This window comes from Trypanosoma theileri (genome assembly GCF_002087225.1).
Source record: "Trypanosoma theileri isolate Edinburgh chromosome Unknown TM35_Tth_4_V1, whole genome shotgun sequence".
NCBI classification, from domain to species: domain Eukaryota; phylum Euglenozoa; class Kinetoplastea; order Trypanosomatida; family Trypanosomatidae; genus Trypanosoma; species Trypanosoma theileri.
Genome location: NW_021639846.1, coordinates 354,786 through 366,042, shown reverse-complemented (window position 1 = coordinate 366,042; position 11,257 = coordinate 354,786). Strand labels below are relative to the sequence as shown.

Genomic DNA, 11,257 nt, shown 5'->3' with positions numbered 1-11,257 from the left:
TTTTTCTCATGGATTATTTTCTAAACACTCTCTGCAGTACCGATAAGGTGGAAAGCAGAGGGGATTATGAACTCATGCCAGGCCCCATTGCTGAAGCGGACTATTTACCACTCCGCCTCAACCACGAGGAACGTAAAATACAGCGATTGATGCGTGGTATTATTATGGCCTCACACTACACTGATAAAGTGGATAGTGAGACTGCATTGAAGAGCAACAAACGGGATGCAATTATTGTTAGAGAAATTACAAATGCATTGAGTGGTTTGATTCTTGGTTTGGATGTTGAAAAGGGGGCGATGCTCCTCCGCGAGAGGGATTTTACACCTTTTGCAAAAGAAATTCGTACAGCTATAGAAGCTTGCCGAAGGTATAAAATGATGAATCCTGATTTACTTCGAACCGATTACGTAAAATTTCTTTATATGGTTCAAGATGCGGTACAAAATGAAAATGTTCGAGAAATGTTGGGATTTGTTGTTGGAGAGAGAATTATTACAGTAGGTCAATACTGTCGTTCGTTGGGTTTTGAAGAGGTATTACAAGATCGACGTTTACCTCTTTGCATTACTCCTGTTCCTGTAATGAAAAACAAAAGTAAATTGAATAAGGCGTTGCGTCAAAAGGATATTGTAGTTAATGCTGTAACAAAAGAGTATGGTGGAAGATTTGGTAGACATTCTGAAGAAGTAGAACTTGCCATTAGAAGCCTTAATGACGCCAATCAATTTGCCAATGATAATGTAGATAGCACGAATCAGTTATTAAAACTATTAAAGCATTATTTTTCCCCTGATAACTTAAATGAGTTGACAAATTTGAGTATTGATGAGGGTGAAGATGGAAGTCGTTTGACACATGATCATAAACGTCAGTTCTATTTCGTTTTACAGAGTCTTACTTTATGGAAAAATATATGTCGTCGAATGTTTTCTCTCTGGACTATTGCAGAAGAAGATATGTTAAATCCAAATGAACCATATGAGTTTCGTTACACTGGTCAAGGATACCAACGTGTACAAAAAGCACCAAACCTTTACCGAGCTATTTGTGATATTGTTCAACAAACAAAAGATGAACTTGGAGAATGGGTAGGATCAGAACGTGTACACCTTGGTGATGATCAGGTTCCTAATGCGTTTCATTTTATTGATAAATATGTTCAGGTTTCACGTATTATTATTCCTATTCTTCGTACTATTACGAATATTGATAAACTGGAACATAATTCTGAGCACAATGCCTACTTGAAAGAAGTATGGGGTAATGCAGGTAACGCTAGGTTGGCTATATTGCGTGACTTTTTCCGTCATGGTTTTGATGGTAGTGGAGGTGATAATATGGATGATGCTGGAAGTTGTGTGGACGGTCGATTGACTAGCGCTTGGAATTGGTGTAATAATATTCGTTGTAAACCTTTCTATCCTCTTTTTCTCTTTGCAGGTTTTAACTCATTTGATGGAGAATTTGACTTGTAAAGAAGTGTTATTACGGAGAAGGCTGATGTAAGGCGATTCATGTGTATGTGTATGTGTATGTATGTTTGTTTAATTCCCTAGTCCTTGGAATGGTAGGGGTTTCTTTGATTCGACGTTGTTATTCGGTTCCTTTGTAATGTTTCTCTTAATTTACATTTTGAGTATGTTGAATTTCTCAGTCAAAACTCGATTTATATACATACATTATATATATATATATATATATATATATATATATAATGTATGTATGATTACTTTCCAGGGTGATAGAAGCGAGATGATGTTGAATGAACAGAGGGGATGAATGAGTGACGGAGTAGCTGCATTCCGCCTCTTCTTCTTAAAGTCATTCCTTTTTTCTTGTTGTTGTTGCTGTTGTTCTTTTTATTTTCTTTAATGAAATATAGATATATATATATTTTCTCCGTATATCTATTCTGATTATTATTATTATTTTTCGTTTTTTTCTTTTTCTTTGTTTTCTGCTGCTATTACTTTGTTGGATATACATTACTCCTCCTCCTCCTCCTCCTCTTCTTCTTCTTGCATTCTTCCCATTCCAGCAGGTTGGCCGTATCTGCCGTGGGATGCCCCCGAAGCTCCCAAACTTAAAGTACAAACCGCGCCGTGTGGTGCGGGCGAAGGACGACGACGCCGCCGCGCATGACGCCGACTTGAGTCTCGTGCAGCTCGAGCGCCTCCGCCTGCAGCAGGAACACGCCGCCGAGGCCGCCAACAACGTGAGGGACGATCACCGCTCAGCCCCAACCGCAACCACAACAGCAACAGCAACAACCGCAGGAACAACAGGAACAGGTGAAGGGGCACCCATCAGACGGCCAGCACGCCCGCAGCCTGGAGCGTTAGCGGCCAGTCGAGCGGCAGCATTTCTACCAGTTGAGGCAGAGCGTTTTCCAGCAAACACCATGTCTAAGATTCTTGAGGCAGAGGCGGATAATCCGAATATGACAGTTTACCATCCAACACCACTCGATAGCACACTTCCCGCACGTTTAAAAGTATCAGCTGGGGAGGAACACGTTAGGGGTGATGATCGTCGCGTTGAGACAACCGCGCAGGATGATGGGATTATGTTTTTAAAAGAATATGAAGAAGAATTGCGTCGATCTAGAGAAGCCAATATGCGATTTGAAAATGAAGTTCTTCGTCCTTCAGCTAATAGAATTAGTGTAGAAACAGATGTTGGTCGTCATGATGAGGGTGAATTGGTTTGGTTTCAATTACCTCGTTTTCAAGCTGACGCTCCTTTTCTAATGACGCAGTTGCCATCTGGAAAAGTTGGAGAGGTAAAGGTTTACAGAAGTGGTCGTATGGTGATGGAAATTTGCGGTGTTCACTACGATGTCGCTGTGGAGGGTTACAATGTAGGTGATGATGGTGCCTGCAATGTTGTCTCTGCAGTGGCTCCTCCTCAACAGCCTGATGAGAGATCGAGTTGTTACCAACTGGGACTTTTGTCGAAGAAGATGGTTTGTACACCTAGTATCACTGTGGATAATTGATGGAGATAAAAAAAAAAAAAAAAAAAAAAAAAAAAAAAAAAAAAAGAAACAAATGGCATGCGGTAAAAAAGAAGAGCAAAATCGAGTAAAGAAAAAAAAAAAGGTAGTAGGCATAGAGAGAGTGAAAGAGAGAAAAAAGACACTCTTGGTATGAAGTTTCCTTTTCCACTATGACCCCCATTTCTCTCTCTTATTCTCTCTTTCTTTTTCTTTTAATATTTAATGATTTTTATTTTCTTTTCTATAATGTATGGTCTGTACACGACATGTTCTTCTTAAGGAAATAAATACATATATTGGGTTCGATATTGTTTCATTAGATAGAGGAGTAATGACTTCTGTAGCTAAAACAGGAAAAGAAAAGAAGTTCTGGATTTATGCTTTTCGTGATCATCTTGCAGGTCTTCAGTGTTTTTCAAACTGTATAGTTGTCGCTGATATTAAAGGTAATGGCGATTACAAATTAGTTATAGCAGATGGTAGCCGACGACTTAAAGTTTTTGGTGGAACTTCTCTGGTTTCACAATTACAATTACTTTCTGTTCCTTCATCCATAACAGTTTTTTACGCAGAGGGTGGAGATGATGTACAACGACCGGTGATAGCAGTTGCCTGTGGACCGTATATATTTATGTATCGTGATATGAAACCTCTTTATCGTTTTACAGTTCCTTCTGTAGAATTAGATGAAGTTGATGTGGCTGTATGGGAAGCACTTCGAAATGACACCATCTCTATTCCAGAAGCAGCTGATATGTTAGAAGATCGACGTCGAAATGGTGTAGAACTCTCAACTCATTCTACAGATCTTTTAGCATCTGATAATGCTCAGGAGCGAGAACGTATTGTGGAATCTTTTAAAGATAAACCTATTTCACAGCCTACTCTAGTAACCTGCATGAGTTCTCTCCCTTTAGAAGGTACAGAAGAAGGATGTCGTAGTTGTCTAGTATTTGGTACAGAAAATCGATATATCTATGTATTAAAAAATAGTTTTACTGAAATACATTTAAAAATAAAAATTCCTGGTGTTCCTGTTTCCATTTTAATAGCAGGATCTTTACGGATAGATTACCGTATTATAGTTTCTTCTAGAGATGGATGTGTTTATTGTATTAAAAATGGTAAACTTTCAGGATCTGTTATATATCCTGACGGACCAATTGTACAGATTGCTCGTTATGATAACCTTGTAGCTGTAGCAACTATGCAAAATACATTATCTTACTTTAATTTAAAAGGTAAACGTCAATCTTGTGTTTTTCTTCCTCTTCCAATAACAAATATTGCTACCATTACTGAAACTGCAACAGGTAAAGCTCGAGGTATTATTGTAGCACTTAATAATGGAACTATTTGTGTTTATGTTGGAAAAACACTAATTCATGAAAGTAAAGTCTATAATACAGTAACTGCTATGCATTTTGGTAGATATGGTCGTGAAGATGCGGCACTCATACTTGTTTTGCAAAATGGATCTCTTGTTGTAGAAATGTTACATCGACATGCTTCTTTTGAGACTGAGAAGATTAACGATGCTGGTCCTCCTCCCGAACAAGATGTGCCTATTCCTGTACCATCACTTACAAGTGTATTTGTTGCCCAAGCTGAACGTGAGCGTACATATGGTGTTGATATGCATAGATCATTTCAGAGAGATCTTTGTCGACTTCGCCTTAATACCGCTAAATCATACCTTTCATTACTTTCAAAAGGTGTCGAAACAACTACTTTGGGTTCTTCAAAAACTATTTCTGATAATTCTATTCGTATGATGACAGTAGTGAAAGGTATTGGTCCAGTATTTAAGATTCAAATTACATTACAAAATACTAGTCAAAAACCTATGGATAATTTGGTGATTCTTTTAAATTGTTCTCCAACGTTTTGCAAAATACTGAAACTTTTTATAGATGTGCCCTTGCTTCTGCCTTCTGTTCTTTCTTCGCATGAGGTACTTGTGGAACGTTTGGGTGATAATGAGGGGGACGAAGGAGTACATGTATGCGTTACTAGCCCTTCTGTTACATCTCCCTTAGCCACGGCTACTGTTGAGTTGCCAGATTTAGATATCATTGAAGATGGAATGTGAGTGAAGAGGTATATCGTTTTTTCTCTCATTTTTCTTTTTTTTTTTGTTTTGCATATAATTTTTTTTTTTTTTTTTTTTTTAGGCTCTCTGAGTAGAATGGACGATAATGAGGGGAAATTGGCAGCCACAGTAGACCCTGCGACTCTAGCAGAAAAAAGTGAAAAGAGCGTTGTCACCACAAAGTTGCGTGACTTGCGCGAAATAGAGAGGGAAGAAAATGAAAAGATTCGAAAACTTCTTTATACAACCCCTCTTGATGATGATGATATTGCTGTGGAAGAAGAAATGAACACACAAGACACTGTTCGCCTTTCAAGAGAAGCACGACAAGAGTTTAATAAGGCCACAATGCGTCCTATAAAGGAAAAAATGTTAGAGCTTCGCGGTTTTATGAGATTATTAGATCAACCTCAGCACAAACGTGTTGTAGCCATATTTTTTTTTACAACCATTGCAATGTTTACAATTCCTATACTTGTTCTGCTAATTGGTATGCATGTAATAGCCCCTCTTCTTGAGGTGGATGCGGGTGTGTGTGGCGGCTTTATGGCGCTTGGATCGACTGTTATTATTATGGGATCATATGTTACTTATGCCTTATTGGAACCTTTCTCAGATACAGTGGAAAAAGAAGACTATGAGAAAGAAAAAAAGAACAAGTAAAAAAAAAAAAAAAACAAACAATAAAAGCAAGGAGAAACAAAAAAGTAAGAAACATGTTCAGCTCTGGATATGACTTGAACCTTTCCCCCTTTTACCCCTACTTTGATACACGTATCATCATTATTGTTGCACCTTAAAAAAAAATTTTTTTTATGCCTTTATTCTTATTTCTTGAGTCTTATTTCTCTGATTTAGGCTAAAGTGGTTGTTCTTGTAGTTGTTGCTGTTATTCGTTCTAATGAAAGATTGGTGGTGTAGGAGTATAAGAAATAATTTATTTAACACACTCTTTGAATCCTCCTACTCTGAGTTGATCATATTTATGACCCTATATTTATTTGTTTGTATTTTCTTTTTTTTTTCCTTTTTTTTGGGGTTTCTTCCTTCATCCATAGATTTCGTAGGAATAAGTACAAATACTCTCTGTGCTGTTACTTAACCAAAAGAGAGAGGATACACCAGTTCTTCCATGACTGACTTATCGTCTTCGGCCAAATACGGTATCTCAGCATGCATTTACATTGTACTTGCCTTGCTATGGATGTTTTTTTCTTTTATGTATGGAAAAATTGCGGATCGTTGCGGGCATAGCAACAATATACCGGAGAACACGTACGGAGTACAGATATAATGAGGGAACTAACAACACGCATTTAATGGTGGTAACGTTGAGGATGATTATAATAGTTATAATGACGAGCGGTATGGTTTTGTACTGAGAAGATTCCTTCTTTGTATTTATTATTATTATTATTATTATTATTTTTTTTTTCTTTGCTTCCTTGAGAAGATAGTACTGGTAATGCAATCTTTGAAGCACAATGTCCCTCTATAATTATCTCATTCCTTTATCAGCGTTGTTTTTATGTGACAAGCATCGTTTGTTGTTATGTTTCTCCAGTTTTTAGTTTTGTTGATAGTTCTAGTCCTGCTGCTGCTGCTGCTGATGTTGATAATGGTGGTGGTGGTATGAATATTGGTATCTTTTTTTTTTGTTATTGTTATTCCCCCTCCTTGAATATCCCAAACTTCTTTGTTGTTACTGTTATATTGGACTGACTATAGTATGTTTTTATTTTTCCCTCTGCTTCCCGGGTTGTCGGCGACATAAAAGTGTAAACATATTTTGATGCTTCGTTGGTCCTATAGGGCGCGGGGACGCATTGACAGCACAACCTCCACGGCAGGAGGCATAACAGGGGTAATGGGCAATCGTCCACGGCGTCATTCCTCACGTCGGGAGGCGTTAATATTCCTCTTCGTCCTCTCTTTCCTTCTTCTTCTTATTGTGAAGACTTCTTCGCTGCTGGACTCACAGCAGGTGTCGGGCGTACAGGGAGACGAGGGTCGTGAGACCGCCAGGGGGAATCCCACACTGCCGTGCCCCGGCTTCCACGAGGCAGCCTCTCCACCAGCCACACTCTGCGCAAATGGCGCCGCCAGTCGGGCCCCCTTCTCGTCTCTTCGTAGTCAGCCCTTACAGTTGATAAAGTCAATGGAGAGAAAACAGTCAGAGTCCGCACCACACTTGTGCTACGCGTCGACAGGTACTCCAACAGCTAATCCTGTTTGGGCACGACCGTTATTGGAGGTGATGATATCAACAGGGGCGTACGCGCCAGCAGTCTCATTGCTGCAAAAAGATCCGTGGTATATGCTTATTGGTTGGGTATCAAATAGGTTTATGCCCCCGCAGAAGCCAGGTCGTAGGGCAAACGGTGATATTATGCTACCACAAACCAGAGGAACTAACGCCTCGTACTATTTGGATGTGTACGGAAGTGTATGGCATGCTGATGTGGAGGCAGGAAATCTTCGGTTTAATTTTCAATTAGTTCACCGTAACGCTATTGCTGTATGTGTACGCGAACGAATTCATCTCTTTAAGTATTATTGTATTCCTGGTGAAACGTGGGAGCCACTTCCTATTTACTTTTGTGGATGTAGACATTGCAGGATTCCCACTGAACAGCCACCTGATCGTGTTGCTGTTTCTTTACATGATCGTTTTCCATTACTATCGAGGGAACCGTCACTTATTGAAAGACACCCAACCGTGCGTTTTAATTCCTCTTTGAGTAACATGGAGCAAGACTCGGAACTATTGAGTGATAAAAATGATTGTATCGGAGTATATGAGGCTCCATGGCTCATTAACACCTCTATTCTCAAACGTTTTCCGTATGAGGGAATGCATAATGATCTGGATACCTTGTTAGCTACACAGGCTGACCCTAGTGGTTTAGTTACTATGGTTATTTTTAATAGTTTTTGGCGTGATCATCTGCATAACTTTGTATATAGCTTTACGAGGAAAGCAAAAATGCGAAATCTGATTGTCGCAAATCTTGATGATGATGCCTTATCCCTTTGTATATCGTTCAGATTACCATGCTTTAATGCGAGTATATTTGCTGAGCATGAGGTAAAAGAGGCGGCGACACAGAAGCAGGGATTCTCTCGCAAGGTCACAGAAGAGCTTTCTTGGGTGAAGCCACGTTTGGCTATTGCTGTGCTTCGTCGTGGATATGCGTTTCTGCTAGCAGATCTTGATATAACGTGGAACCGTTCGCCAATGCGTCATTTACTCGAGAGTCGTGAAGACGTTGTACATCAGTGTGATACAAGAGATTCACTCAGCATTAACTCTGGTTTTTATATGGTACGCCCAAACGAACGGACCTTGCGTTTTTTCACAGATATGATGTCTTTTCGTCCTGATGAGAGTGCAGATCAAGGGGCCATGCGGCTTTTCATGAAGTATGACCATGTCCATGGTGTCTCACACCGTTGCTTGCCGCACTGGGATTTTAACATGAAGTGTAACTATAAGGTGGATCGTTCTGTCAGAATAATAAATGGTCGAGAAACCTTTCTTTGGAAACAGTATCCCCTTAATGAGGTTCCCAAATGGGTTTTGTTGCATGCCACTTGTCTCTCTGGGGCCAAAGACAAAATTCAGTATTTTAAAACCATAAAGGCATGGTTTCTTGATGAACTTGATGCTATCACGGGTTCACATACTTCACCGAAAGCGTTTTGTGTCTCTTTACGTCCCTCTTCTAAGGTGATAAGTGGTGAAAACAACATTGTGCACAATGTTTACGGGACAACTCCACACAGTGATACATACAACGATGCAACTACTGACCCCAAGTATCTGCAAGAGCGACACTAATAGCACTTTTTTTTTTCCTCCTTTAATTTGACACATTGTGCTAAACACCATATTTGCTATCTATGTAAAAGAGAGGGTTAGAAAAACACATTTTTATCTATTATTTAAAGCAACCGCGTTTAATGAGTTCAACGAGGGTAAAAAAAAAAAAAAAGAAAAAACATACATGGACCATAAAAGATGCAGATACGAAATAAAATATTCATGGATGGAACCTTTCCGATTCATATTTCGATTTCCTTAACTGAAGACGGAAATCATGCCATTTTTTTTTTTTTTTTTACTAATGGGACCCAATGCGATTAATACCGTGGTCGTAAGTTCATTGCCGTTGTTGTTGTTGTTGTTGTTGTTTTCTCTGTTGAATATGTGGAGATGAGGTTCTTGGGTTGAATAGAAGCAGCGGAGTGGATGTTTTTACTGAGGCGTTCTCTCCTTGTGATTTCCCAGTGATGTACGGTGCTTTGTAAAGCTCTTGGCGTGTGAGAGGGCAATATGTCGCGGATTCTATTTCACCGGAGTGTCAAAAGTATGGAGTTTGCTTTTCAGCAATACAATCAATGATTCAGGTTAATGTTTTATTTACTTTTCTCCTGCACCCGTTTTCGTTGCGAACCATACCACCCTTCTGGTGAGTAATTGAACTGCGGCAAGAAAATGGTCACAGCATTGCTCTCTAAAAGAATCGAGTCGTACACCAAGGCTGAATTAAAGAAGAACACGTGCGTTTCTTTTCTTTCCTGGATGGTGTAACCCATTGCCTGATATCGAAGTGCATTAACACCGGGTGTACTTAAGAAGAAAGGTAACTCGTCCTTTGACCTGTCTTTTTTTTTTCTTTCCCCCTTTTTCTGTTTTGCACATCTTATTTTCTTTTAACTGACTCTAACACACACCATTGGAAACGTGTTTTGGGTTAAATGTTTTCTTTTTTTTTTCGCTTTTCTCTGCCTTTCCTTAGTTCTAGAACTCGTTGTTTTTAATTGTTATTAAGCCGTCACTTAACAATGCATCCCAACCTTTTCAAGCCTCTCAAGGTGGGGCGGTACACCCTTCCAAATCGTATCATCATGGCTCCACTGACACGTTGCCGTGCAACAGAAGACACTCACGTGCCGAGAACAGATCTTATGGTTAAGTATTACCAAGACCGGGCATCAGCAGGACTCATAATCGCTGAGGCGACAATGGTTCAACCACACTATACCGGATTCTTTTCAGAACCTGGTATATACTCGGAGGAACAAATTGCTGCCTGGAAAAAGGTTGTTGATGCAGTCCACGAGAAAGGTGGACGCATTTTTCTCCAAATATATCATGCTGGTCGTGCTGGTCTTCCATTTAAGATACTTAACCAGGCAAAAAGCGCAAATGAACCGCTTGCAGGTCGACTCCTTGCTGCAAGTGCGGTGCCTATCACAGAGCACAGCATACCTCCTTTTTTCACAAAAAGTGGTGAAAAAGAACCCTACGGTACCCCTGAAGAACTAACCGATGATGAGATCAAACAATGGATCATTCCATACTTTGTACAAGCTGCCAAAAATGCTGTGCTTAAAGCGGGCTTTGACGGGGTGGAAGTGCATGGTGCGAATGGCTACTTGCTTGATGGATTTTTCAGGGATTCCACAAACAAAAGGCAATCTGGTCCTTACGCAGGAAACAATATTGACACACGATGTCAGCTAATTTATGACGTAACAAAAAGTGTGTGTGATGCGGTGGGCAACGACCGTGTGGGGCTACGTATCTCACCATTAAACAGTGCTGGCGGTGCCTACGACTCTGAACCAGAAGCTTTAACCAAGCATCTATGCAAAAAAATAAATTCACTTTCCCTTGCTTACCTTCATTTTCTCCGTGGGGATAGGTTCAACCAAAGAGAAGGAGACGTTGTCTCCTGGGTTCATGAAAGCTATGAGGGAGTGAAGATTTCAAACCTTGCATATGAGATTGATGAAGCTGAAAAAGAAATACAGGAGGGAAAAATCGATGCTGTTGCCTTTGGTACGAAATTCATAGCAAACCCCGATCTCGTGAAGCGAATACAAAATAATCTGCCCATGAATACACCAAAAATGGAGTACTTTTACAAAGGGGATGGGGCAGGTTACAATGATTATCCGCTGAGTGCATAGAACCAAAAGAGAAAATTACGTTATGTATTATTTTATTCAAATTCTTAAAATGCAAGCAAAACAGCTAAAGGGATAAATAAATATGATTCGTTTAGAAGCAAAATCGAGAATTATTTACAATCAAATAAAAAGGAAAACATTCACACCCTTTCTACACGTCGCCTCCCTACCCAAACAAAATGGCA

General features: G+C 39.7%; 6 protein-coding genes across 6 annotated transcripts; all 6 read left to right on the top strand.

The window, feature by feature from the left end:
* Nucleotides 1-8: 8 nt before the first annotated feature.
* TM35_000042580 (uncharacterized protein) lies at nt 9-1,478 on the top strand (the record flags this gene model as incomplete). The annotated part of the gene is made up of 1 exon (XM_029022452.1): nt 9-1,478. One exon carries the CDS (start codon nt 9-11, stop codon nt 1,476-1,478), a length of 1,470 nt encoding a protein of 489 aa, XP_028886110.1.
* Nucleotides 1,479-2,065: 587 nt separating this feature from the next.
* Nucleotides 2,066-3,001, top strand: TM35_000042570 (uncharacterized protein; the record flags this gene model as incomplete). Its single annotated transcript, XM_029022451.1, has 1 exon — nt 2,066-3,001. One exon carries the CDS (start codon nt 2,066-2,068, stop codon nt 2,999-3,001), a length of 936 nt encoding a protein of 311 aa, XP_028886109.1.
* A 250-nt stretch (nt 3,002-3,251) lies between these two features.
* TM35_000042560 (putative Bardet-Biedl syndrome 1 protein) lies at nt 3,252-5,093 on the top strand (the record flags this gene model as incomplete). The annotated part of the gene is made up of 1 exon (XM_029022450.1): nt 3,252-5,093. One exon carries the CDS (start codon nt 3,252-3,254, stop codon nt 5,091-5,093), a length of 1,842 nt encoding a protein of 613 aa, XP_028886108.1.
* Nucleotides 5,094-5,189: 96 nt separating this feature from the next.
* On the top strand, nt 5,190-5,756 carry TM35_000042550 (uncharacterized protein; the record flags this gene model as incomplete). The annotated part of the gene is made up of 1 exon (XM_029022449.1): nt 5,190-5,756. The coding sequence occupies one exon, from the start codon at nt 5,190-5,192 to the stop codon at nt 5,754-5,756; it is 567 nt and encodes a 188-aa protein (XP_028886107.1).
* Nucleotides 5,757-6,885: 1,129 nt separating this feature from the next.
* Nucleotides 6,886-8,934, top strand: TM35_000042540 (uncharacterized protein; the record flags this gene model as incomplete). Its single annotated transcript, XM_029022448.1, has 1 exon — nt 6,886-8,934. One exon carries the CDS (start codon nt 6,886-6,888, stop codon nt 8,932-8,934), a length of 2,049 nt encoding a protein of 682 aa, XP_028886106.1.
* Nucleotides 8,935-9,941: 1,007 nt separating this feature from the next.
* On the top strand, nt 9,942-11,072 carry TM35_000042530 (prostaglandin F2alpha synthase; the record flags this gene model as incomplete). The annotated part of the gene is made up of 1 exon (XM_029022447.1): nt 9,942-11,072. One exon carries the CDS (start codon nt 9,942-9,944, stop codon nt 11,070-11,072), a length of 1,131 nt encoding a protein of 376 aa, XP_028886105.1.
* Nucleotides 11,073-11,257: the final 185 nt, after the last annotated feature.